The sequence below is a fragment of the Pezoporus wallicus genome, unplaced genomic scaffold (genome assembly GCF_028554395.1).
Source record: "Pezoporus wallicus isolate ANWC-B61680 ecotype Strahan unplaced genomic scaffold, APGP_CSIRO_Pwel_v1 contig_47, whole genome shotgun sequence".
Taxonomy (NCBI): domain Eukaryota; kingdom Metazoa; phylum Chordata; class Aves; order Psittaciformes; family Psittacidae; genus Pezoporus; species Pezoporus wallicus.
This window is the reverse complement of record NW_026640413.1, coordinates 244,558-270,094: the sequence shown is the minus strand read 5'-3', so window position 1 is coordinate 270,094 and position 25,537 is coordinate 244,558. Positions and strand designations below refer to the sequence as shown.

At 41.4% G+C, this 25,537-nt stretch overlaps 1 protein-coding gene across 4 annotated transcripts in view; it reads right to left on the bottom strand.

Moving 5' to 3' along the window:
- Nucleotides 1–25,537, bottom strand: part of RAPGEF5 (Rap guanine nucleotide exchange factor 5) — a 134,593-nt gene that overhangs the window by 59,602 nt on the left and 49,454 nt on the right. For 3 of the 4 annotated variants that reach the window (XM_057418915.1, XM_057418913.1, XM_057418916.1), the window contains 2 exons: nucleotides 6,618–6,724; nucleotides 6,195–6,283 (listed from right to left, as the gene is read on the bottom strand). In XM_057418915.1, coding sequence (XP_057274898.1) covers nucleotides 6,195–6,283; nucleotides 6,618–6,724 — 196 coding nt within the window. The remainder of the gene's footprint in view (nucleotides 1–6,194; nucleotides 6,284–6,617; nucleotides 6,725–25,537) is intronic. The other variant, XM_057418914.1, reaches the window with a different exon arrangement.

Sequence of the window (25,537 nt, the reverse complement as noted above, 5' to 3'; positions counted from 1 at the left end):
GTACAATATTTCTGCATGCATTTCCTCCTTCTGCTTTTACTCTACCACCAGTCAACTTACTAGCACAAAGGCGTAGCTTTATACTACAGCTTTGCATTTAATCAAACTCCTGCAAGCAAGTCCAGCTTCTGAAGGCAAGAGTCCCTTCTCTCCTGCTGTCCTCACCTGCGCACCTCCCATTCCCTGCCACCTTCTCCCTGTATCAGGGCAAACTTTGTGACACTGACAGATAGAGATGATCAGGAAACTGATCTGTCTTAAAACTAAAAATTTGGCATTTCCTACATTAGTATCAACTAGGACCAGCTCCCTGCTCATTCTGCTACAGAATCACATGACAGGCTGTCACCTGGGGACTGCACCAAGGGACCAGTGCAGCAACAGGAATGAGTGCTCACCAAAGGCTGAGCTGCTTCTTTTGACTACAGTGCCACTTTATGCTGGAATAATGTATTGGTAAAATGACAACCTTATTGCTTAGATGGTTCCCCAGACAGAACCACTACTTTTAATTGGCATCACATTTTTCACCTTCCTCTGCTGCTCAAGATGATTTTATGACAGATTACAAACTACTGTTAGGAGTTCATCAATTTCATATTTGAGCTACTTTAGAAGTCTTTGGGGAGTAACATCTGATCCTGGTGATTTGTTACTATTCATTTTATTGATTGTTTCTAAACCTACTTCTACTGGCTCTGCAATTTGAGAGAGCTTAGACTCATGCTTAATGAAGCAATGGCTCTGCACAAGAACCTTCCCAGGTTCTCTCACACTGAACACTGAGATAAATGATTATTTCAGCTTTTCTGCTATTCTTAGATGATGTTGTTCCATGCAGTCCGCTAAACTATTATTCCTCTCCTATAGGCATAGCATTTAGCCTACTCAGTTCACCTAGTTTTCCTAAAACTTTGGGGAAAAGTTTACAAAATCCCTCAAAATGATGACAGGCAATATTTTATTATAAAGAACTAGTAAGAGGAAGGGCTAGCAGGCATTTATTCCCCCCATCCTAAAAGCTGGAAGATAGGATCACAAAGTGTGGGGCAAATATTTATTCTTCTTGGCATCAGTCCACACACATCAGGTTGTGTGGCAATCACAGGAGTACATTTTTTAACACCTTTTACTCATCAGTAAATAAGCACAGTGAGCAAAACTCCTAACAATGTCATATATAGCTATGAAACAAAAAAAAACCCACCAAAATATCAAAAAGCAATCAGATTTTTTTTTTTGATTATTAAACAAAAGACACACCTAGAAAAGGCCAAGCTGTAACCCTTTTTCACAATATCATTTAGCAGCTGACTACAGTCAGCTGATGCGAGGCAGTACCATTCCTCTAAAAGGTCACATAAAGCTCTGCAGAGGATGCTATTACCCAACATCAAAGTAGTGTCATTGGTGCAAGGGTGGAAACTGAAAGGATTAAACAAAAGTAACCCTCACTCCACAGCACCTCTAGGACAGACATGGTCTGAAGGCCCCTTCTAGATCCTAAAGCTAAAACTGCTTCTGTGTGAGAGAGGAGAATTCCCACTAATTCAAGGACCATGCACTGTCCCAGGTAAGGTGACACAGCATTCACAACCTCCCTGGGCAAACCATTTCAGTGCCTCACCACCTTACAGGAAAGAATTTCCTCCTTATATCCAGTCTAAACTTCCCCTGTTTAAATTTTAACCCGTTACCCCTTGTCCTGTCACTACAGTCCCTAATGAAGAGTCCATCCCCAGCATCCCTACAGGCCCCCTTCAGATACTGGAAGGATGCTATGAGGTCTCCACACAGCCTTCTCTTCTCCAGGCTCAACAGCCCCAACTTCCTCAGCCTGTCTTCATACGGGAGGTGCTCCAGTCCCCTGATCATCCTCGTGGTCCTCCTCTGGACTTGTTCCAACAGTTCCATGTCCTTTTTTTATGTTGAGGACACCAGAACTGCACACAATACTCCAGGTGAGGTCTCACAAGAGCAGAGTAAAGTGGCAGGATCACCTCCTTCGGCCTGCCTGTCACGCTCCTTTTGATGCAGCCCAGGATACAGTCGGCTTTCTGGGCTGCAAGTGCACACTGCCTGCTCATGTTCATTTTCTCATCAACCAGCACCCCCAAGTCCTTCTCCGCAGGGCTGCTCTGAATCTCTTCTTTGCCCAACCTGTAGCTGTGCCTGGGATTGCTCCAACCCAGGTGTAGGACCTTGCACTTATCATGGTTAAACGTCATGAGGTTAGCATCAGCCCACAAGTGTGTCAAGGTCCCATCAAGACACATCAGTTAAGACCAACAACATCATATTGTTCCAGTCATACCATTCCTCACTTATATGCTTTCTCCAGATCTCCATTTTCCACCACTTCTTGCTCTCATAGACCTTCACAAATCAGTCTCTTCTCCGTACTCATTCCCTAAAATTAATATTGCAGTAGGGAGGTAAAAGACAGGTAGTGTCATCACATGTGATGATGGAGATTATGTTGTGCTTCTGAGATATTCTGCTTAAGCTGCCTGAGAGAGGTGGCTCAGTGGCCTGAAGGAAGTGGTCTGAGGGATCCAGGCAAGTCCATAGAAATGGAAGTGGATGTGACAACCACTGTGTCATTCCAGAGGCTGCCAAACTTTGAATGTAACCACCACAAGGCAAGATGGCATGCTTGAATAAAAGCCAGTCCAAGGTTATTACAAAAACTAGATCAGAATAATATCCAGAGAAGAAAATTGTGTTAATGCCCAAGAAATAAAAGTTTTTTCAGAGAAGGACAACAACTCTGAAAGAAATGTTGTAGTCAGTGGAAAGGGATCAGAGATTCTAAGACACTAAGATTTGGCTTCTTGGAGATTTAATTGTTCAAATCCCCATCCTTGATGAAGATTAGCTCAGGAAGTCTGCCTTGCATTTTCTGCCTGGATACTGACATATTTGAAGTGTCTTACTCTGTTCAACTCGTAAAACTTCAAACTGCCCTCTAAAGTACACACTCAGCAGAGATTCCCCAGTGATTCCAACAACCTTAAGACATGACTCAAAAATGCTGTTGGTTAGAGAAATTTAAAATTTCCATCCATGTCATGGTAAGAAACAGGAACAATCTTCTTGGGGGCTGGGACACTGCAGGTTGTAATAACTCAGGAGATTAAAACTTTATCCCTCTGAGATGGATGGCTGGCAAGCCTTTGTTACTGGCAAGCCCAAATTTAAGATGGCGCCACAAGAACTCGCATATAATCCCTGACATAGTCACAACCCAAAAAAAAAACAACCCAACCTCAGTAATTAAACAGTATCAAGCATGTTAAGTTCCAAGTCTTACAAACCTCAGGCTTTCAAGACATCCTTGCCTAAGGAAGTCATCTGAGCAATAGACTAGTCTAGCTATGCACACTGCAGTGTCCTCTTTAGTGCCCTTGATTGCTATAACACCACAGAAAATGGGATGACTCTTCAGTCCAGGTCCCCACCTATTTATTATAGCAGAGGATGCCACAGCAGAGTTCTCAAGATATCTTGCTATAGGTTTAGCAGAGCTGAAGGGAGCCTTGAGGTCTGGGCTGGACCCCAGCTACATTTATTCTAGACCAGATCCAAAACTTCCCTTTCATTCTCCAGCTGCAAGTGGTACCTGCTGACTTGGGCTGGAAAATGGTGGATGGCTGGAAGTAATAATACATGGTGCATCATTCAGCCACTGTCAGTATTTATAAGAAGCAGTGTTCCATTACCACACTAACCTCACGAGACAGTGGTTTTAATTTTTTTTTTTAATGACCATAGAGAGTTGCAGTTATGATTTATTATACAAAGAGTGGGAATGAAAACACACAGAGAATCCCTCTTCGGGAAGCAGTGCAAAGGGTCAAAGAGAACAACAGCCTCCCATGCACCAGCATACATAAGAACAGCTCCTTCTCATGTTCTTTATAGACACAAATAAGAAAAACAGGTTGGGGACTGGAGGAAAAGCAGGAGGCCAAGGAGTTCATCCTGGAACTGGCAGACTGACAACAGGAGCAGCAGTAGGGTACAACAGCATTGTCCTTTTATGTTCTGCAAAGCTATGCCTGCTAAAACACAAGTCTGCAGGACTCTGCAACACAACCGTTCTCTGAGATGGGCCAGACTGGAACTACAGAAAATGCAAAGAAGAGCAAAATCAAACACACAATCAGCAGAAGGATGCCTTCAGCTGCACACACAAAGTACACGTATACAGTCAATATCCCATACTTCCTCATGCCAAATGCCACTAGGTCTGCGAAACAGACTGATAAAAAAATATTACAGGGGCATCTACCACATAGAACATTGTGAAACAGAATTCCCAAAATCTTCCATTCTGACAAAGTTCTATATTACCAGCTTAATAAAGTCAGAAAAATACCAGTAAGTGAGGAAAGTGGAAGGCTGCTGAGCAAGGTTTGGCACACTTCTTTGTGATGGCAAAAAACTGAAGCCACATCTACTTTGTTCTGCCTCCAGATCCAGTTAACCCTGGCTACAGGGCAGAGCTAATTGCTTCTCTCTAAAAGGTCTTAGGATAAGGCAGAAGAGGTGAAGGGAAGCCAATCAACCTTCAAATACATTACCATCTGCTAACAACCACTCCAAGTAGTGGCTTAGCATTTGTTTTGAGGGCAGCTTAGCAGCCCCTCTCTGCAACAATGAGAACAGGCTTATGAACAGTCTCCTGGTGATGAGAGGGAGGGCAGCAAAGAGAAAAGAAAGAAAAGGTAGTACACCTGCAGATGCATACAGCATCTAATGCTTCATGTAAGGAATCTTTTATATTTATGAACACTAAAATATAATGCATATCGCTAGTGAAAATCACATTTTTTTCCAGCAAGGTTCTGAGCTTATAAAGAAAAAAGATGAAGCTGACCAGGAAGGCAGGCAGCTAATGTCCCTCAATCCGCATTTCATAAACATTAACAGGAAACTTATTCTAGATACAACGTTTGACCTTAAAGGGCCCTCACTACACTGCCTGAGATCTGGCTCAAGTAAATTGCTCCCAGAGCTATTCTGAGGGCATCTGTGGAAGAAAAAACATCACACCTTCCCTCTGCACTAAATATTAATGTCTAGGCAGACAAAAGCAGCAGTAGGAATACCATAATAATACCACCAACAGACACCGTATATGTTTCTTCGGAGCATTCACACATCAGCACTACGAATATGCCTATTGTCCCATATAAAACAACTTGTTCTGAGACGTTCCTCTGGGAATCACAGATGTTATTTATATTTTCAGTCACTTAAAAGGATTAAAGTGTGTTTATTCTCAGTAATCTCTTTTGTAGAGAGAGAGATATACAGGCAGCAGCAGCATACATTTTAACCCTGTTGGGAACGATCAAATGCACAGCACCATTTAGAGCCAGCTGCCTTCTTCTTGTCAGTATTGGGGAGCTCTGAAAGTCTCACCAGCCTGGCCGCTTTTATTAAAACTATTTATACGAACTGCATGTTGCAGGCACTTGTGATAAACAACTCCAGGAGCTCTTGGCGACAATACATACACACATAAACCTTGGTGCATACAGCCAAGAGATCCACCTGAAAATTAAACCACATGTCAAGCAGACGGATCATAATAATTGCTTTAGGCTGGAACAAACTACAGTCTCTGGTTGAAGACACAGAAGGACTGAAGACACAGCTATACACCGTGCTCTGGGTTAAAAGGGAACTTCTAAGCCGGGCTTGTGAAACAGAAGGTGTGCCAAAGTATTGGGGTGGTGGCAAAACGAGTAGTTGGCCAGGAGACTGAAGCGCAGAGAGAGTATCCTGATCAAAATAATCATAGCTGCAGGCTGCGGGGAATGGCAGCCTCTGCCTGAGGAGACACTGGTGCAGTGCAAGGCAGGCCGCAGCAGGCGGCAACGACTGCCCGAGATAAAAGAGGCTCAAGTTGCGCTAAGTGTGCGGCTGGGGAGCGGCCCTCCTCACAGCCGACATCCCTGCCCGGGAGTCCCGCTTGGCCACCTCCCGGTTGCCGCACGCTCGCGGTTTCCTCCTCACGTTGCCCCAGGCTGATCAGGCTGGCAGCCGGCTCTCGGCAGAGGATGCCTGAAAGCGACCCCCGCGCAGACCCCCTCTGCCGGCATCGGGACCGGGTCCTCTTACCCTCTCCCGCCCAGGACCGGGCCCTTCCCCGGCCACCGCCTCCCCGTGTGGTGGCTCCTTACCGGTCTCTTTGTCCTGGGCGGCTTCCAGGTGTAGGTCGCTGAGCAGATGCTCCAAAATCTTCTCTGGCGTCCCCGACACCACCACGTATCTGTCAGAAAGCAAAGAGTCCCCGGAGTCATCCTCGGTGGAGGACTGCGAGCGGCTGCTCCACTCGTCCTCCTCATCCTCTTCGTCGATGTACTTGAAGTAAGGCACGTCGAAGGTGGGCAGCGACCGCTCCCCGCAGCAGCCCGCCAGCGCCTCGGGCACCCGCACCCTGCCGCTCCCCATGGCCCCGCTCCCGCCGCACCCTCCCCCTCAGGCGCGCCCGGTGGGGGCCATTGCCCAGCCGGGGACCGCAGACCCTCCAGCCCCACCGCCGCCGCCGCGGAAGCCGGCCCGGCCGGCCAAGCTCCGCGCTCCCGGGGCCGCGGAAGCCTTACCTCCCGCGCCGCTCGGGGGCTGGGCTGCGTGACCACACCTTCCTCAGCACCAGCGCTGCGCCGGCCTCCTCCCGCGCCCGCTCACCGCCGCCTCCATCGTCCGCCTTCCGTGCGCAGGGGGGAGAGCAACACAGAGCCCGCGGTCATTGCCCAGGGCCGCCCCACACCTCAGATATCTGAGGGGCAGAGGGGAGGAACGAGCTCCCCTTTGGAAGCGGTACTCGGCAGCTTGCGCTGGATTTTAACTCGCAAGAGCCGGGTTTGGGGTGCGGGTTTCCGTGTCCCCGAGGTGATGGCTTATTTAATACCCAGCCGATCAAATAAAGCGGGGGACAAGCAGCAACAGTCAAAAGCGGCAAGAGCTCCCAGCACTCCAGTAATACAGAGGCAGAACACACATTCTGTAAAGCATCTCTACTGGACTTCAACAAAGGCAATAAACCTAGTGGAATAGGCATGCAATGTGTGAGCATCTCTTCAATCCGTGTACGAATCCCTGCGAACAACTTTTAAACTTGGAAAACAAGCACCCCACAGAAAGTTAAGCCCAGTGACCACCCGGTGTGTGAATCGCAGCTAAACTGGGATTTGAACACTGACTTTCTCCCCCTCGGCTTCCTGAAAATGAAGGGAGCTGAACAATCATCCATTTCTGCACACGCAGCCCACATCCACAGAGCTGCTAACACCAGCTGACTGGGCACCACAGGAGATGAGGGTTTGCTGCTGAGCAGGGCACATGGAGATCGCCAAAGATCTGCCCTCCCGGCAGTTTCAGTCCACCAGAGTGTGAGCGACACAAAAGAGTTGTGTTTCTACGCAAGTACATCCAGTTGCTGTTCCTCTAATTCTGACCTGGTTTAGTTATATTGTTCAGTATGTTAAACACACGTATGAAGGCATGTAATACTCAAAGGAGAAAAAACAGCATTTGTGCAATCAAATGTAGAGTCTCTGGCAGTGACAAAGACTTTAAGAGGGGTAGAAATTGCTGAGGAACAGAGCTTGGCAAAACAAGGGAGGGAAACCACTTTATGGTCTCTCTTTCTATTATTTTATTTCTTATTCCAAAACCAGTGAGTCTGATAGCTGCTTCTGGTTGTCACAGGGGCACAGGTATGTCCAAACGTGCAGCCCTTGCCCTGAAGAAGTTTTCTTTTATCAGTAAACAACATGTAGAATTGATCTATTAAATTTCTGCAAGGTCAGACATACAGGTACTGAGCCAATTAATGTCAGATATTCATTGTAACACTCCCAGGGGACATTACTGAGCAGCCACAGGAATACTGATGCATAATTGTAATCTTCCATTTCATCGGATGTGGGGGGTTTTTTTGCCCAAGCATTAGACAAGATGGAATGAGAGTAGCACCAAAAGAAGAGAGGAAGAACAAGAAAGAGGTGCCACATTAAAGCAATTCAGTAACAGGGAGATTTATCAAAACAAATAAATCTTTCCATTTCCCTGCCTTTCCTCTGTTATCCTCTAAAATAGCTCAAATCCTCATTTCCCTGTGCCCTCTGAGATTCCCAACTGCAGCACATATGGGGCATGTATGTGATGTATTTGTACAAACCATCTCTTTCCATATATATGAGAATGGATTTTAAGTGTACCCATACATACATTACATACTCAAGCAGCTGGCAGCAAGTCAACTGGGAGCACTGGGAGTGCGAAAGCTCTCTCATACTGAAAGGACATTAACAATGGCTACTCTGGAAGATGGCGTTCCCCCTTCAGCATCTCACCAAGCAGACACATTCTCAAAAACCCTTCTCAAACACAAAGTTTGGATTTCCAGTTAATTAAAAGAGGAACCAACACTCAGAATCTGCTGCCTCCTCCAGCTGCTAGAAATAGGAAAGCTGCTCTGCTTTCTAACAGGAAAAAAAAAAAAAAAAAAGCTCTGCAATGGACATAGTATATTCAGAAGCCGGCTTCACTGAATAGAAATTGCATTTTCACATAATTCCTCCACAGGACAGGACACCTCTGCAGTACTAAAGCACCTGTTAGGTTGGAACACTGCTAGCTACCAATGCAAACTATGCAACTATGCACTTCCCAATGACAGAACTCTTCTTCAACATCTCCCCACCTGCTTTTTTGTTAATAAAGAGATCAGACCCAGAGCTACTCCAGAAAAACCCAGATCCAGAGACTCTCACATTGATGGTTTCTATGGGTAAAGAAGCAATACAGCTATTAAGAGATAACCTATAAGGCACCTATAGACTTAAGAAAGCATAGAAAATCCAGTCTGGAGACAGATTTTCCTGCTGCCAACCAAGCAAAGGCAAAGAGACTCTTCTATGGGCAACACACAACAAAGCAAACTTTACACAGGCTGCTCTGAAATCACATCAAGTAACAAAGAAATTGCCTCCTCTAGGAGTTATGGAGAGCAGGAAAATTTTGTTTTCATAGCATAATTTGGTAGAACTAACTCAGCACAATCAGATAATGCCTATCACTTCTGCCTCTGTCTTCTGATGCTGGTGCCAGGGCATGCCCTTGAGAGGTAGGGGAAAAGGCACATATGAAGGATTCCTGCCCCTGTGTTCTGGAGACAAGACTGCTCCCCTCAGTGAATTCCTGGAGCTTTCCCTCACACATGGGAATACTTCCATGTAAGAGGTCTGAAATATAAAACTGACACAGGAAGGGGCTGAGAAGCGCAAGTGTGGAGGGGCTGCCACTGCAGCACATGGAATGCGCTCAAATAGGTGAGAGGGCAGAACAAAAGCCACAAAATAACACGTTCCTCATTTCAGAAGAATAATTGTTTTCCTGGGCAGATATCTTTTTGCTTGGCTATTATAATCAATTCCAGGCACATATTAGCAAACAAAGAATTAGAAGGACACTATTAAGACAGAAAGGTCAAGGCTGAACACTGGGAAACACTGACAGATAGTCTTTAATTTAGCTCCATCCCTACAGCTCTACCTTCATATGCATATGAATGCATATAGCTCTACCTTCAGTTCAGCATATGTTGAGGACTGGGTCCAGACAGAGACAAAAGGTCCTTGTCTGTGGGGACCCTGCTGTACCCACTGCAAAGGTTGGAAGCACCTGCCTCCTCAGTGGGACACTGAGATCCCCAAACCTGCCCACTGAGAGCCAGCCTGGACACAGCAAAAGTTATAGAGGTACAGCTGCTTTACCACAGAGCTCCATCCAGGCTCACTACATCCTACATCATAACAGCTGGGAGATAACAGCTATAAAGAAAAGCCTTCACAGCTCATGCTGTAGCATGCTCAAAGCTTAGCAAGCCTTCAAATACTAACCTGCAGAGCTCTAGAAACTCTTCACAGAGCATGTACAAACTGTATTTTTTGGCCTCTAACTTGAGCCAGATTTGGGCAGATATTTATGAAGATGGCAAAAACCCAAAGACTCTTTCCCAAAGGGATTTCGGATCCCACTTCAGAAGTACAAGGGCACAAGAGCTTTCCAGAAAACTACTGCCAGAATTCTTTTTAACATAGCAAAACAGTATTTATGCCTAACCTTACTCTTAGCAGCTTCTGAACCAAGTTGACTGTATCTTTCATTAAAAAATTAAATAGGCAGAGGCAGACACCTTTCAGAATAAGTAGATAAGATACAACAACTCTTAGAAACAATAGAAAAAGCAGTCTTAGAGTATGATGCATTTGCCAGTGCTAATAGTAGACAGTGAGATGAGCCCTGGCTGTAAAACAGAAATATATTTATATCACAAACATGAAACAAAGTACAGAAAAAAACCCCAACATTTTATTAACAGCTCCTCCTGTAAGAAACAATCTTTCAGGCAGCATCTATCAAAGATTAATGATGATTGCCTGCTTACACTTCATTATGTTTTTCCCTGGAATCTGCTATTGTGCAGACTGCAGAATTAGATTTAAAGTCATCAAAGTACAAACAGATGTACAAAAATCCCTCTATTCTTTACAGGTTATTCCTTTTTATTTGACAAGGAAATGGAAATGAACACATGAAAATTAAAGTGCAGATGGACAACAATATCTCTGACCTCTCTGGATAATCCATCTCAGAAAAAGTTGCTGTGTTTCACAGAGTGTTGAGCAAGACCAAAATCTACATTAACAGGTTTGATTCACCATCAACTACAGCCGGAAAAAAGCATTTCAAAGTCACCAGCACAGCTTAACCCAGCTATATAAGGAGACTGGTCTTTTTTTTCTGCAGTGGTTGCCCTCTTCTTTATTCTAGAAAGATGAAAATAAATATATCTACTATTCTACCTGTATTTAAAGTATCACAGCACAAAACGTTTTCAATGGGATTTCCTATTTTGCAGTCAGTTGCATGATCATCACTTTTCCCAAATTTCAGGGGAAAAATTACTTTACAGGACTGCAGGAACATCAACAGCAGCTTCTCATGTGGCAATTCTTAAGAATCAAAAATTTCTTACATAAGACTGCATTATTTTATTTCACTATAAAATACAGCTCATAGCATATACATATTACATTCATTATTTTTCTCATCTTGTGAACTTTTTCCACTTATTCTATCTATTTCTCTCTTCAGTCATTCAATCTACTTTCATAAACGTGCTAATTCACAGTATACTGTGAGAAACAGAAATCCATTAATGCTATTAAAATGCCTTATGCAGTGATGTTTTGGCTCTCAGTGACTTCTGACCAGTCTATAAAACCATTAAATGCTTTAAATGACTCAATCACCACATCTGCCACCAAATGGCACTCAGGGATCACATCAAAACTTCCCAGTGGTCTCACACTGAGCTATCTGTCTTGGAGTTGCAAAACAAAGGGCCGACATTTGGCTCAAAATAATCTCCTCTGAATTTGTCAGCTTTACAAATAGTGGTAAAAATAGCATGAGCCACATCATGGGAAAAAAATAAATCAAAATCCTTTGTTGCTGAAGCCAATTCCGAATATCACATCTGATAATGCACAGAACAAGCCCTTTTAGAAAAAATGTTGGGGTTCTCATCTACATACCGAGTATCTGCAAGAAAGGCAACATTAATACCAAGTTATCCTTGTAGAGGAGTCAAAAGGACAGTGCTGCTAAGAGATGACAGACAACAAGCTTCAAGGAAAAGATCAGTAACCCTACACAGTCATATATCAAGGAACTCAATTTCTGCCTGTAATCCCCAAACTGCTGAGAGTAGGATTATTTCTGCTTTCCCTATTACTAAGAAGAAAGAAACCACTCATGGGAATAGGGCATTGCTAAACGAGAGTCTTTACATGAGCAAGAAAGGCTGTGATTAAGTCCTAGGGCAAAAAGAAAAAGCTCAGTCGTGCAACACTCCCAAATGGTGATCCCATTGCAAATGAGGCTGGGGTTTCATCACACAGGCCACATAAAAAAAAACATGAAAAAATCTGTGTAGTTCAAGAAAGGCAAAAGGAGCAGGAAAAGAGGAGCCTCATGTGGCATTTCATAGCAGTTTAGTATCACAAAATGCTCTATATCGAGATCAAATTGCCCATACCCCTGATTGGCCCGCAGTTACCTCCAAATACCATCATTTAAGTTGAGAGCGCTTTCATGGATAGCGCTTTAACGAAAAGAAGCGACAGGTCTAACACACAGCAAAGGGCACATCTTCTAAAATAACATGAAAAAAAATCATTACTGGTGTCACAACCACTGATATAATGATATCATAACCTTAACACTCCACAACTCTTTGTCAGATAATAAAAAATGTCTTTTTAAGGCAACTGTAGGCTACGAATTTCTGTTTTTCTCGGAGCACACACTCTTCATAGCTATTAGAAGGTAAGAGTGACAGCCTGACAGAGAGCTCCCACCTTGGCAAGGACAACTTAGGAGAACTTCTCTCTGTAACTGTACAAAAGAGGAGGGGAAAAAGAAAGAGAGGGGGAAGTGTGGAGAGAGAGACAAAAGAAGTGAGGATGGTATTAATACTATTATCATTCTCTCACAGCTGGCAGGGCAGCACTTCAAAAATACTGGGATATGGAAGAATTGCAGGCCTAGAGCATGTGCATTTGTAGAAAAACAGGATAGGACAGGACAGGTAGATGAAGCAACAGTTAAATCCCTTCAGCCACCAAAGACTGTCTTTCAGTGATATCAGTGGAAGCAGACCAAGCCTTAGCTGCAGTGAAAAGTATGAGGAAAACGATATAAGAACTGCAGGACTTATGTCTGAGCCATGAAGGGAGGAGGAATGCCAAGGATTCAAGGAGGACTGCACACTTAACCCAGATAGCCCATGCCTGATAACAGATACTACTGTTACCATATGCCTCAGGAAAAGAAAAATGGAAGATGTTTGACTGGATATACAGAATTTATACTTGAGAATAATCTTAACATCAGAAGGAGGAAATTCTAGAAATTACTAGGATACGAGGGGAACTAGATGACGATTAACATTCAGCAGGGATGGAACTTGGCTTCTATGGCAGCCTCCATACAGCATTCACACAAGAATAAAAGCTGCAGAAGGTAGCTCACTAATGTTAGTGGATTTAATTTATTAATGTAGACTAATATTCACCGTGGTAAAGACACGTTTACCAAAGCCTTACAACCGTTATAATGGAAGTAGCAACAAATAAGGTCTCCTGAAGGAAAGGAGGAGAGATGGCAGTAAATATACAATACTCTCAGCCTTATATTGGTCTAGTTACTAGTGCTGAACACATACAACTTCTAAGTCAAACAGACAAAATTGCTGATCCCTTTCTTTGCCTTTCATTCCAGTTTATACCTCGTGCAAAGTAAAATATTATTTAAAAAACCTGGCTTAGCCACTTAGTGTCTATCAAAGAAACCTTTGTCTCTTGCCTTATGTCCGTAACACCTCTGAATGCTGCCAATCCCATTACTCTAATAAAAATAAAATTAAATTAAATATATACACTTATCCACATTACAAGCCACAATTCCAACTAGAAAGACTAAAACTTGTCTATTAAACTGAGGTGCTGTTCATTACATTTATCACTGTAAGGCATATATCTTTTAGTGGATGCATTATGCTCACAGAAGAATGCAGCTCATTTTTCATGAGAGTACTCAGCAAAGGCAGGAGGTGGTTCTGGCCTCCCAAAAGGTTTAAGATGAACTCTAAACCAGAGAATACTATACAAAGCCCAAGCTTAGGAACTCCAGAATCAAACTCCCTCAAATGTACTGACATTTAAACCAATTCTTTAAACAGAAAGTGTGAAAAAGCACTGAGTAAAGCAGGAAAAAAAAATAAAAAAATCCAAAGTTCATGTTTAAAATAAAACAAATTTATCTAACTTCTAGACCAACAGTAGACATGACAGAGTTTATATCCTGTGGTTTGGTGGCTGTTTTCAGCTAAGTTAGATATAATGCAGTGATTTTTCTTTAGAGAAAAGCATAAATCACTATGAATACAATTTTATTGGGTTTGAATGATGATTTTAATTCCCTCCAAAATAGTCTGAAATGACCAGCCTTTTTACTAATGCTTCCTAATGGCTCTTTTCTTGCTAATTAATTCATGCATCTAAATCACTCAAAAATAGATAAGCCACTAATCACTCGCAGACTTGATAATGTATCCTAAGTAGACACAAATGCATAGAGCATGCAATAATGCTGCCAGAATGAAAAGGAGTTAGAAAGAAAAATAAAACCCACTCCTTCTGCCTAATAGCAGGAGATTTGACTCTGCGTCTGCTGTGTAGGATAAAATGCTCACTAACGTCAGTGAAGAAAATGATATTTTCTAATGTTACATGCATGGGAACAAATTAACACAAGAAATAAAGAAATTTTGTTGCAATATTACAACAAGGAAAAGAAGTGCTTTCTTGCATGCCTACATAAGAATACCTCTATAAAATTATAAATTTAATCAAATTTTCGTGTACTGAAGAAGACCAAAGTGTCACACACAGTAGAAATTACAGTTATACAGTGCCAGTCACCACATTATGAAGTAACTTTTTATATTTCTTTCATTTTGTGATTTTAAGTAGTCACATATTTTATTTTATTCCAGATGGAATCATCTACCTACTTCTTGACTAGCTACATGCTTTAAAAATTTATTTCAGCATGAATACTGAGAGATTCCTCTCTGCTTTCTTCAGATAATACAATCATGCCCAACTTCAGGAAGGAGGTAAGTTAGTTACACCAAAGGCAATCTCAACATTTATTCAAGTTATGGAATGAAAAAATGCATTGTTACCATGGCAACTGTTAAATCACATGATATCTGCAATGAGATACAAGTCATCTCTACTAAATGCATCTGTGTGCTTGCATGGCCTCCTCTGCACAGAATTTTGTTCCTCCTTTGTGGAGGAGCATGCACAGGAGTGTGACACAGTCCAGATTTCACTGTCTATTCTAAAAAACTTGATAGAAGCAACCCAGTATCTTATTTTTGCATGGGGTGATCTATCATTAGAGTTAGAAGAAATATTGAAAAGAAAAGATCAAACACTAAATGTTTTGCTAGGATTTGCCTCAGTCAGGTCAAAGAAACCTTATAAATGACAGTGTAGCTCTCAAACTCACTTTGTACCCTAGCATCAGAAGACTGTTCATAACAGTAGTAGAATAAAAAAAACCTTCCCGACAGTATGAAGAGCTGCCACATGTACAGCAGCACATCGCACTGGGGCAGCTGGAGGTGCCATCTTCCCCACCCTTCTGATGGCTGCTGCCGCCGCCAAAACAAGGACATCTGATATATCCTTGAATCAGCCCTGAACCAGGCTGCTGCATGTCTTACTGGGCTCTGGTATTATCATCAGCTAATGTATAACCTCTCCCTAAGAGGGCCTCCTCTCTTCCCTGCTCTTAACAATATAAAGCTCTCCAGAACAATCCCCTCAAATCATACTGCTCTACTACCAGTCCCATTCATAAAGCATTAAATATCCATCAGTTGCTAGGCTTCGACTGTACTTCCCTGCAGCACTTTTCTAGCTCTTCTTTTTCAGCCACAATCATGCCCACACAAGGCTCCTTCCCTATCCTTTTAATTCACCCTTAGGAGCAGCATTGACAGCAGATTCCAGAGTTAATCTCCCTTTGATCACTCCCTTTCTCCTCCCTCAAAATATCTCCTCCTTCATCTCCTGAGCAACCTGAGTGATATTATCTATAAGGAGAGAGAGCCACGCTGTGACACGACTTGACAGCTTCTGGTATCACGCTGTATGCACAGTCGTTTCTTCAGCCAGCAAGGGCTTCAACCGGGGATGAAAATGCCCACTGACACCTATATTCTTCTGATCCCATTCTCTTCCTCACACCACATCCCATTACCATCAGACAGCATAGTACAGACTACTCAGACACTCCCAAAACCTATGATGTCATCCAATAAATATCAAAATCCTCATGTATCTCTGATCCTGACCTCCATTTCTGACCCAGACCCCATTTCTGGCTTCAATTCCTGCCTGACTTACATAGCTTTATACATGTTATATAGCTTTCTACAGGTTGATACTCTTTTTGTGTAGAACTTTGGGATCTCATCTAACCAACTTCCTTCTCCTTATTCAGAAAATTCATTTTTGAGTTATATGTCTCAGAAAGTTATTTTATCTTATAAGACCTTCCAGTAATGACTTCTTAAATCTGTTTCTTTTGTCATTGCTGGGCTCTTCCTTCCCACCTGGTCATTTGCTATTTGAGCTGAACTTTGACAGGTAAGGAGATGCTGTGGTTGAAGAAGAGACACAATCTGGAATTCATCAGCTGCCACAGAGCATTTGAGTAAAAGAAAGATAAAATGAGAAGTATGAACAAATGACCAGGTCTTAACTCCCTAACAGAATCCTGGGGAGAGAGTTACAATACCCAAGTACTCCAGGGAAATAACTAATGATCCTTCCTTCAGTTCAGTCATGTTTCAAGAAGCAATTGCCTGAGTTACTAAGCGCTCAAGACTGCCTCAGTAATTGTAATGACTTATTTCATGCATCATCATAACTACAGCACTAGGTCAGGAGGATGTGTGCCTTATGGATACCTTGAATTTTAACACAGGCATTGGAGGATTAGGAGACTGCAAGGAAAGAGCACAATGATTTGACTGGGGTGGGAAGGTGGCGGGGCGGGGGGGAAGACAAAGTCTTTAAAATCCTAGGCATCTAAAACACTAGGCTTCTGCTAGATTTTTAATAAAATTAATGATATTTTCAGGTGTTTCTAAGCAGAAGTTGCTTACATTTTCCTTTGCTCCCTTAAAAGGCAAGTGATGACAATTTAATGTTCCCAAAGATCTCTGTTAGGATTTTTTTCCAGTATAAGTAATGATGTGCAGTTTACAGTGCAACTACCCACTCTGTAAAGACAAAGAAACCCTGTCATCTTTGTCTTACATGGCTACCTATTCCAGAGGAAACTCTCCCTGTGCAAAGCATGTTTCTTCATCTACCTTTAATCTGTACTGGTGCAGTGGCTACCTGTTAACAACCAGCAAAAGAGGGGGACAAGACCTTAGGCTCATGAGCATTTACTTGACATAAGAAGTATAACCTTTGCACATACTACTCACCTGACCTATCAAAACAATGCTGTGCCAAAGGATATTTTTGTGAAGACACAGGTGTATATGTTCGCAAAGCAACAGAAGGGTTTGATTAGCAGCTTCTCAAGCATCTCCATCCTCCTGACATCACTTAAACCCCCTTCCCCAGCCACCTTTGCCTTTAGCTATGTGAGACTTCACTATCACAGAAGGACATTTTTAGGATAATGATAAAGTGTCATCACCAGAACTTTCAGGCTATTTGAAGATCTTAGAGACAATTCCTCTCAACCCCCATAAACTTCAGACTGTTGCCCCCTGATGACTGAAGTGAAAGCATTGCTAACCTTCAGCACTGTTCTTCAAATTACTGTGTTTCAAGGTTAGCAATGTGGAAAACACTAAACAAACACAGTTTCTAAAGTCAAAATAAAAAATGCAGCAATGGTAATCCACAATAACTTTAATTCACTTGGTATTCAGGACATAGTCTTTCTGAATATCAAATCACAAAATCATTATAAATTCATCAGATTTTAAGCTTTAGCTTATTAAACATTAGATGATGCTAAAAATAAAATGCAGTTTTTAATATGATCTTATTAAGATGTTTCTGTACAGCATGATCTAAGCTTCTAATTATCTGTATCTCTATATTATCTCAGTTGCTGTTTCAATATAAGCAAATGCGTAACAAACCATTTTAATGGAAAATATTCATATACTAAAAAGTGTTAAAGCAATAGAAAAAGCTGAATGTCAAGATGCTAAAAATGAAAATGCTTCTCTACATTGTGTGTGCCAGGAAAGAAAGAGCTCACACAACATTTGGCAGTGATTTCCCATGATGAAGCAACTCTATGGGGCTTTTCATTTTCGTAAAAGCCCTAGCCTATTTAGAGCTTGCTGCTACCTCCTTGCCCTTAATGCAGTACAGATAAAGTTAATTAAACAGATTTTCTGAGGTAGCAAAGAAAAGAAGTTTTGCTGTAGTAAGCACTTGACGAGTGCATGGCAAATCTGAAGGGGAAAAAAAAAAGGTAAAAAAGATTGGAACAAATTGTCATAAAAACAGAAGTAATAGGGGCATATTGATATTACATGCTGTGCTGCATTAGCAAAATTGCTCAAATGAAGAATCCCCAGAATGGGAAGTATTATTAGATCGTCATCAGTAGGATTTTTTTCAAGCTGGCTGCTTACCCAACCATTTGATGCAGATCTTTTCCATGCACGAGAGCAGTGGAATACTGGAAACTGCAGTGTTAATGAATTACAAGTAAAACTGCAAATTACTATGATTTTATAGTTAATTTTCACATTATAATGGTCAAGCAACTTTCACAACATCTTGATATTTCTGCTGGAATGCTAAACCTTTATTTCTTCTTGCAGCAGGTAAGACTTGAATTTCTATCATAATTAAATGAGTAAATCGCTGATTTTTTTACTGTTTCTATTCTTAGGGGCCCTTTAATGCATATTGAATATCACACAAATTAAAAACTAATAGCATGTTAAAACAGCAGTTATACACATGATTTATTGTATAGCTTTTGTCTAATACAAATATTTACTATTTACATGTCACTGCAATGAAAACAGTATGTGTCAATTGATTAACTAGTAAATATTATACAGAATTTATGTGCATTGCTACAGCAGCCGAGAAGGAAAATGGTATAGTGGAATTGTAGTCTTTTTACCTACATAGTACAAAACTAAGTTTTGCACCAGGGAAGAGATAGTTGTAGCTGTATATATATGTAGTGCATCTGTGTGACAGCTGAGGGTGAGAGAATGAGAACAGACAAATCACAGGGAGCAGTTGGCCACCCAGTGCATGAACAGAGCAACTCATTTCTATGGATGGCTGAGATCCCCCACAAATTAGCACAGACACCCACAACTCTGTTGTAAAATTGCAGTATGCTCCTTCGGTTCCCGAGTATGCTCCTACAAGATGTCTAAAATGAAACCATTTTTAGGGGTCTCCTGAAATGAAGGCTATAGCTAGCCCTCTTTAAATAAATAAACAAACAAATAAAATAAAATGGGTAACATTTAAGAAAGTACCTGATATTGGGGTTCCCCACCAAAAATTCATCACCTGAAGCAACCTTTTCAGACTTTGAAAGGGAAACTGCTTCAACTTATCTATGGCATCCATCATCCAGCCAGTACATCCTAACTACACAAACACCACATCAGTGTGGAAGAGCATCCTGAGAGCCTCCATTCACAATGCTCCTGAAAGTAGGTAAGCAGCACTTCATATACCAGTAAGGATCTGAGAGGTTTGGTCATTCACCAAGGTCTCAGAGAAAGCCTGCATAGGACAGGGAACTCCTGAGTCCCCGACACCCTGACTCCACCATCCCCCTTCTTCTCCAGGGAGGCATCTTTGGTAACATGTACCTACAAAGAGTTATCTGCAAGATAACCCAATGAAGAGACAGCCTGGATCTATATTTTTTTTTCTGTGAGCAGTAGAAATTCACTGATATTCACAGCCCTGATGTGCCCAAGGTAGGGACACAGAAGTTTGTACAGGTCTCAAATGCAATACCTGAGGTTCAGGTTTTCATCTGAAGAACTGAAAAGGAGGTTGAAACATTTCAGAAACTCCTAGATGAAAACCCGATGCAATCTGAAGAGGATGAGACGAGTGCCAGAACAAATGGGTCACCAGGAGAAATCAGCTTTTTTATGCTACCAAAACTATGCAAATGGGTAGTTACTTCTAGGGGGTGAAAAAAGGTTTCATAAGTAGTCCCTGTAAGAAATTAACTTGGCTTTTAGCAAGGTTTTCAGACTGTTTAATGAATAAATACACACAGCACATGCACACATAGGAGCTCCTTCTAAAGAAGGAGCACCCCAAGTTCTTTGGTTGAAGGGGATTCTGCCATATCCTTGGGGATCAGATGCCATTACCTGCAATGTGCAGGATTTGATGAGTCCCCAAGTGGGACACTAGGAACTGCTCAAACTCCTCTGGAAAGTCTTTCAGTGCTAGTAATAAAGCAGGTAGGACAATCCTCCACCCAGGCTTAATTTACTACTTCTGCCTTTGCGGGAATAGAAGTAAAGAACTCACTGCAAAGGAGGTTTTGTTTAGAAGCCACATGCTTCTTTTACTCAAGTTCATCAAATCTATGAAACAAAAAAGAGATCAATATAGCCCAATGATTAGCTCGCTGTAGGTACTGTGTACAGACTGACAGATAATTTAGACAGACTGAATCAATGCGTGGATTCCACTGAAAAGATTCAGGTTTCACACATGATGAGACAAAGCTGGACTGTCAGTACGCTTTCCAGCTATCTACCATCCACACAAGGAAACCCAGGCCTGAATGTATCTGGTTTTTAGTTCAAAGCCTGAACAAATAGGTTTTACATGTGAGAAAACTGAAACTCTAGCCTCTTCACTGCAGCCAGCTCAGATTAGCATCTTCCTCTCTGATGCTGACCACATGTTCATTTAATTTGACCCAGTTTAGTTTCTGGATTTGGTTAAGTCACAAGGTTTTGGCAAATGAAGGAGGAAGGCTGTGTTTCACCATGAGAAGCAGAGTAGCTTTTGCCAATAAGAGTCTGTGACACCATGTCTCATTCTCACCCTCTATCTATATCCCCATACCAGAAAAGAAACTGATCCAATTGGAAAACAACCCCATGATAAATGTGTATTTATTTTATTTTTCAGCTGAATTATTCCCTGTGTCTCTTCTCAGAGCAGCCCAGGGCTGGGGATAAGCAGCTGGGGTAGAGATGCTGGGAATGGCACAGCCACGAAAAGTTATTCCCAAGGACCCAGAAGCTGTGCAGTGGCTGCCTGGCCTCAGCTATGTGCTGGCTTTTATAAAATAACCTCTTTGCCCCCAGCAGTTCAAAGTCCAGCCCACTTCCAGCTTTCTGGGATCCTCAAATCACCTCTCAAGGATCTCAAAGCAATTTATCAACATTCATTAATCACTGCAGTTTTATAGCACCCTTCAAGGTCCTACATGTTTAAGACCCCATTTTATACCTGGGTAGACAAAGATGCAGGGAAGTGACATAATTTGGAGGTTACTTATTAAATAACTGATGGAGTCAAAAATAAAAATTCAGTGTTCTGGCTCCCAGTTTTTAGCCTGCTAAGTACCATGTGCCCTTTTTACCCCTTTTAGCCCAGTAGCTAAGGTATTGTCCCATACAAGAATGAGTCACTGTTCCACGCTAAAGAAAGCCCAGCATGCAAAATGTGTATGTGGAATTTCCTTCTATACAAAGTAGTTTAGTGTTACAGAATAAATCAAAGAGGGGCAAATTAGGCTTTCTTTTCTTTCAAACTCTAGGCCAAACATCTGGAGGAAAGGAAGTATTATGGGAATATGTAACATAACTCAAAGGAAACTAGTGAGCTTCCTGCTTGACATGTTCCTATACTATGCTCACAGCAAATCATGGGAGAACAGGCATGACTCTCCTCAAATGCTTTATTTTTACAGAAGGACAGATCATGTAATTTCACTGCTATTTTGCACTCCTGGCAAGAGGTCATAAACCTCAAAAATTTTGGCCACATTAAATAAACTCAACAAAAAGAATAGTAAGTCCTCTTAAAAGTACATAGTAAATAAACATACTTTTCTTATTATTTTAACAAACCCATTAGAAGAGACTGGAACAAAGCTTTTCCTAGCAGCCAAATGATCCCAGCCCTACATCTGAGCAAGAGAATCCTTATCTCTGGCAAACATTTTCCATTTCAAAAAGATGCCTGTGCCTGTTCTGCACTGAAAAAATAAAAATAAAAATAAGAAAAAAAAATTCTAGGACCTGAAGAAGACTTTTTTTCCTTAGAAGATAAAGAAGTTGGCTTATGAAGAACAGGTGATCACCTGGGGCTATGCATTCATTCCAGCAGATGAAAGATCAACCGTCTGGAATAGGATACTCTCTTCAGAACATGACAGAACTAGATTCAAGTCCCTGTTCCTACTGATTCAGACCAAAGACTTGAACTTCAGGTTACCTCTACTGCACCCATGTACCTACCTCTTAATTACTTGCTCTTACTCAACATGAAGCTATAAACTAACAACCTCGTTGATAGACTCTTTTTTTTCTTGGCTTGTAGTGGAAGACTAAGTCAAAAATTGCAAACTGTCAGCATCCTGGTAGAGCTAACTGCTAATGCTGGTCAATCTAAGAGGTGTGAAGGGAAACAGCAAACTCCTGCGCTGTTGTGCTAAATCCATTCTGTTTCACTGACTTCAGACATCTATTCCACCTCACAGCTATTCAAGCCACAAAAGTATCTGCAAAAAATTTTAGTGTGCTATAGTCGTTAGGTTCACTTGATTATAGTCGCTGGGTTCATGTTGATTCTGCAAGAGATGCAGTATAGGCTCCAAAAGCCAAAAGCAGTTAATCTGCCATCAAGCTACCCAATAGATCTGTCCCAGGCGGAGCAGATACAACAAAAGCAGTGAAGATTTTCTTAAAAAGAAAAGCACAGATTTCAGACATTTGATGTTAGCATTTTACCAGAGCTCTAATTACTGACCATGAATTCAATAGTACAATGGTGCAAGGCCACAGTTTTGTCAAGCTTACAAAAACTACAGCTCTGGACATGTCCCGACGTTAGTTCTTGTCTCCATGCAGGTGTCCAGCTGGACAAGTAGGTGTACCCTAAAATAACCTTGATGCGTCATGGCTGGAATGTCCTCAAGAAATTCCTCTGTTGTGAGTAATCTATAGGACCCAAGGCTCTAAACTGTTAATCTTCTTTTGTAAGCCTTTTAACAACTTCAGCCCCACCATTAACCTGCTTCAATGAGCAAATCATCTGTCTTCTTAATGAGAACACTGATTACAAAAGTAAATTAACAGATCTGTTCTTCAGTGTCTGTTGTCCTTCTGAAAACATACCTGACACCCCTGTATCTCTTTCATTTTTAACTAGCTAAATCACAGAATCAGTACATTCAAGCTATATGTACTTACATACTTTTAAACAGTTCATAACTCTAATACATATATTAATCTGTAAAGGTATTACAAGGTGGATTTTGGAAACATTTCCCTCCCCATTGGTGCACAAAAGTACCAGAAGACCCCCAGCCTAGAATATTATTTGTATAGTTGAATAAAGAAATTTATATTCTTTTGCTCTCTAATGAACACATTAGAGAATCTTGAATTTTATTTGAAAATTAGTGTCAATTTGTAGAAACTTATTCAGTTGATTTGACTATGGAAGTGGTACTATATATAATCTAAAGAATATTTTCCCTCTGTTGCTGAGGTGAAAGGCACTTCTATAAGTTTGCTAAGACAATAAAACTATAAACAGATGTGATTTAATTAATGAGTGCAATGCTTCATTGAAATAATATCTGGAAACACTGTACAAACTATCACAGCTATTACAAAGGCTTAATTTAATTAAGCTGTAGTTGCTTAAAAATAATTAAAAAAATGCAATTGAGTGCAAATGTGCCTCAAATGCATCTCAAATGCATGCTTCAGCAAAAAAAGCTACGACAAATTACTTCAAATGATTACAGACAGAAGTTGCTTTCTACATTTTACTTAACGCTAAGACTAAGCAAACTTTTCAAAACAGCAGGCTCATTTCATAACTGAATATTTCAATACAGATTGTTCATCTGTTTTCTGTCAAAGCAATTGGTTTAAGGGTATGAAACATTTAAATAACATAAAAATACAAAAATCCAGTTTTACATTTCCCTATGCTTATAAATGCGATTTGCATGTAATGATAAATTAGAACTGCAAGCTTTCACAGTTATTTTTACACTAGCCCACGTTTGATATCAAAATAATTTCTGTGGATTTTAGACAACCATTTCATTTTATTTATTTATCAATACATTGAATATAATTGTAGGAATGCAACAGTACAGAGAAGAAGCTTATCTGCCTATTTAGAAGCTTATTTATTACTATTTACTTTCTACCCATTAGCAAAACTGAAGTTTTAGGAAACCTAACACATATGCCTTAATTAAGTACCTCATTCTAACACATTAGCAAGTGGGATTGGGGAAAAAAAATCACTCTAATTTAGTTTTTGTTTCCTCTACAAGTCTGTGAGCAACATTACAGTTAGAGCATTCTGCAAACACTATATTCACCAAAGAGGAAATTGGCAGCGTGCCACAGAACACCAATTCCAATATACCAGTCTAACCCGGTCACAGCAAGCTTGCAGTATCAAAAACAAATAAGCAGCTCACATAGAATCAGAGCACAAAACTTTCTAAATTACAGGACTTTTGGGGACACTTTTTTTATTCAGACCATAAATCTGAAAAGAATGATAACATACTAGAAACCTGAAACAAAAGCAGTATGGACTTTCTGACTTCGGTACTAAAAGTACCAAGTAAAAATGTAGCCATGTACAAAATCATCATATATACATACCCTAATTTTACACCCTCCAGAACACATCTAAACTGAAGCAATCCCTTCTCTCTCCCACCACAGTTCCAAACAGAGCTTTCCTCCAGTGAACCACCCAGCTGTCAGGTATTTTCCCTCTTCTAGATCATCTGTTTTTTTTTTCTGAGAAATAATAATTACATTTCACCTCATTTCAAACCAGCGACCCAAACCAATCCATGCTTCACCTGCCCATTGAGGGCCACAGACCTCCACCACCACATGCTGAAGAACACCTTTAGGTACATTACCTGCCCAAAAACCTCTGGAAGACCAGACTTGTGCATCCATGTCATCTATCTCCTACAGTAGTCACTACGATCTGTCCTCAAACTCAGACAAAGATGGTGATTTTTCACTTGAATGATAGGAGGGCTCACCAGTCTTCCTCACAGCCTAGATCTCTGTCATACTATGCTTGTATATACAGCTCAATCATGATATGCTTGTGTTTGCTGCTAATGTTGGAAAACGTGATGTTATAATAACCTGAAGAGAGCTGCTTTAAAAACACAGTGGATAGCATCAGGGGAGCCCCAACTCCAATTCCCATTATGTGCATGGGATACAGTACATGCAGAGAGGAATTATACATATGCACAATTATAATCGTGCACACAAGTTGGGGAGGGAAGTTGCGTATTCCTAAAGGAGAACTAGAACACTGCTTTCAGCAAAAATTCCCCCTTGGCCATCTTGGAAAGAGCAGCTTCACTTCCAAGCGGGTTACAATGTCCCCAGCCCCAAACAGCAACACCGCCCTGGGCTGACTGACACACAGAGCTCTGCAAACCAGCAGCATTTCTGCCTTGAGATGGGCTGCCAAGAGGCCAGCCCAGATCGCCAGCTCTCCGAGTGCAGGGAGAGGAGCCTGGCAGGATGTTCAGGCATAACATTTACAGGCCAAATGCCATTCCCTTTGAGGGAGGCAGA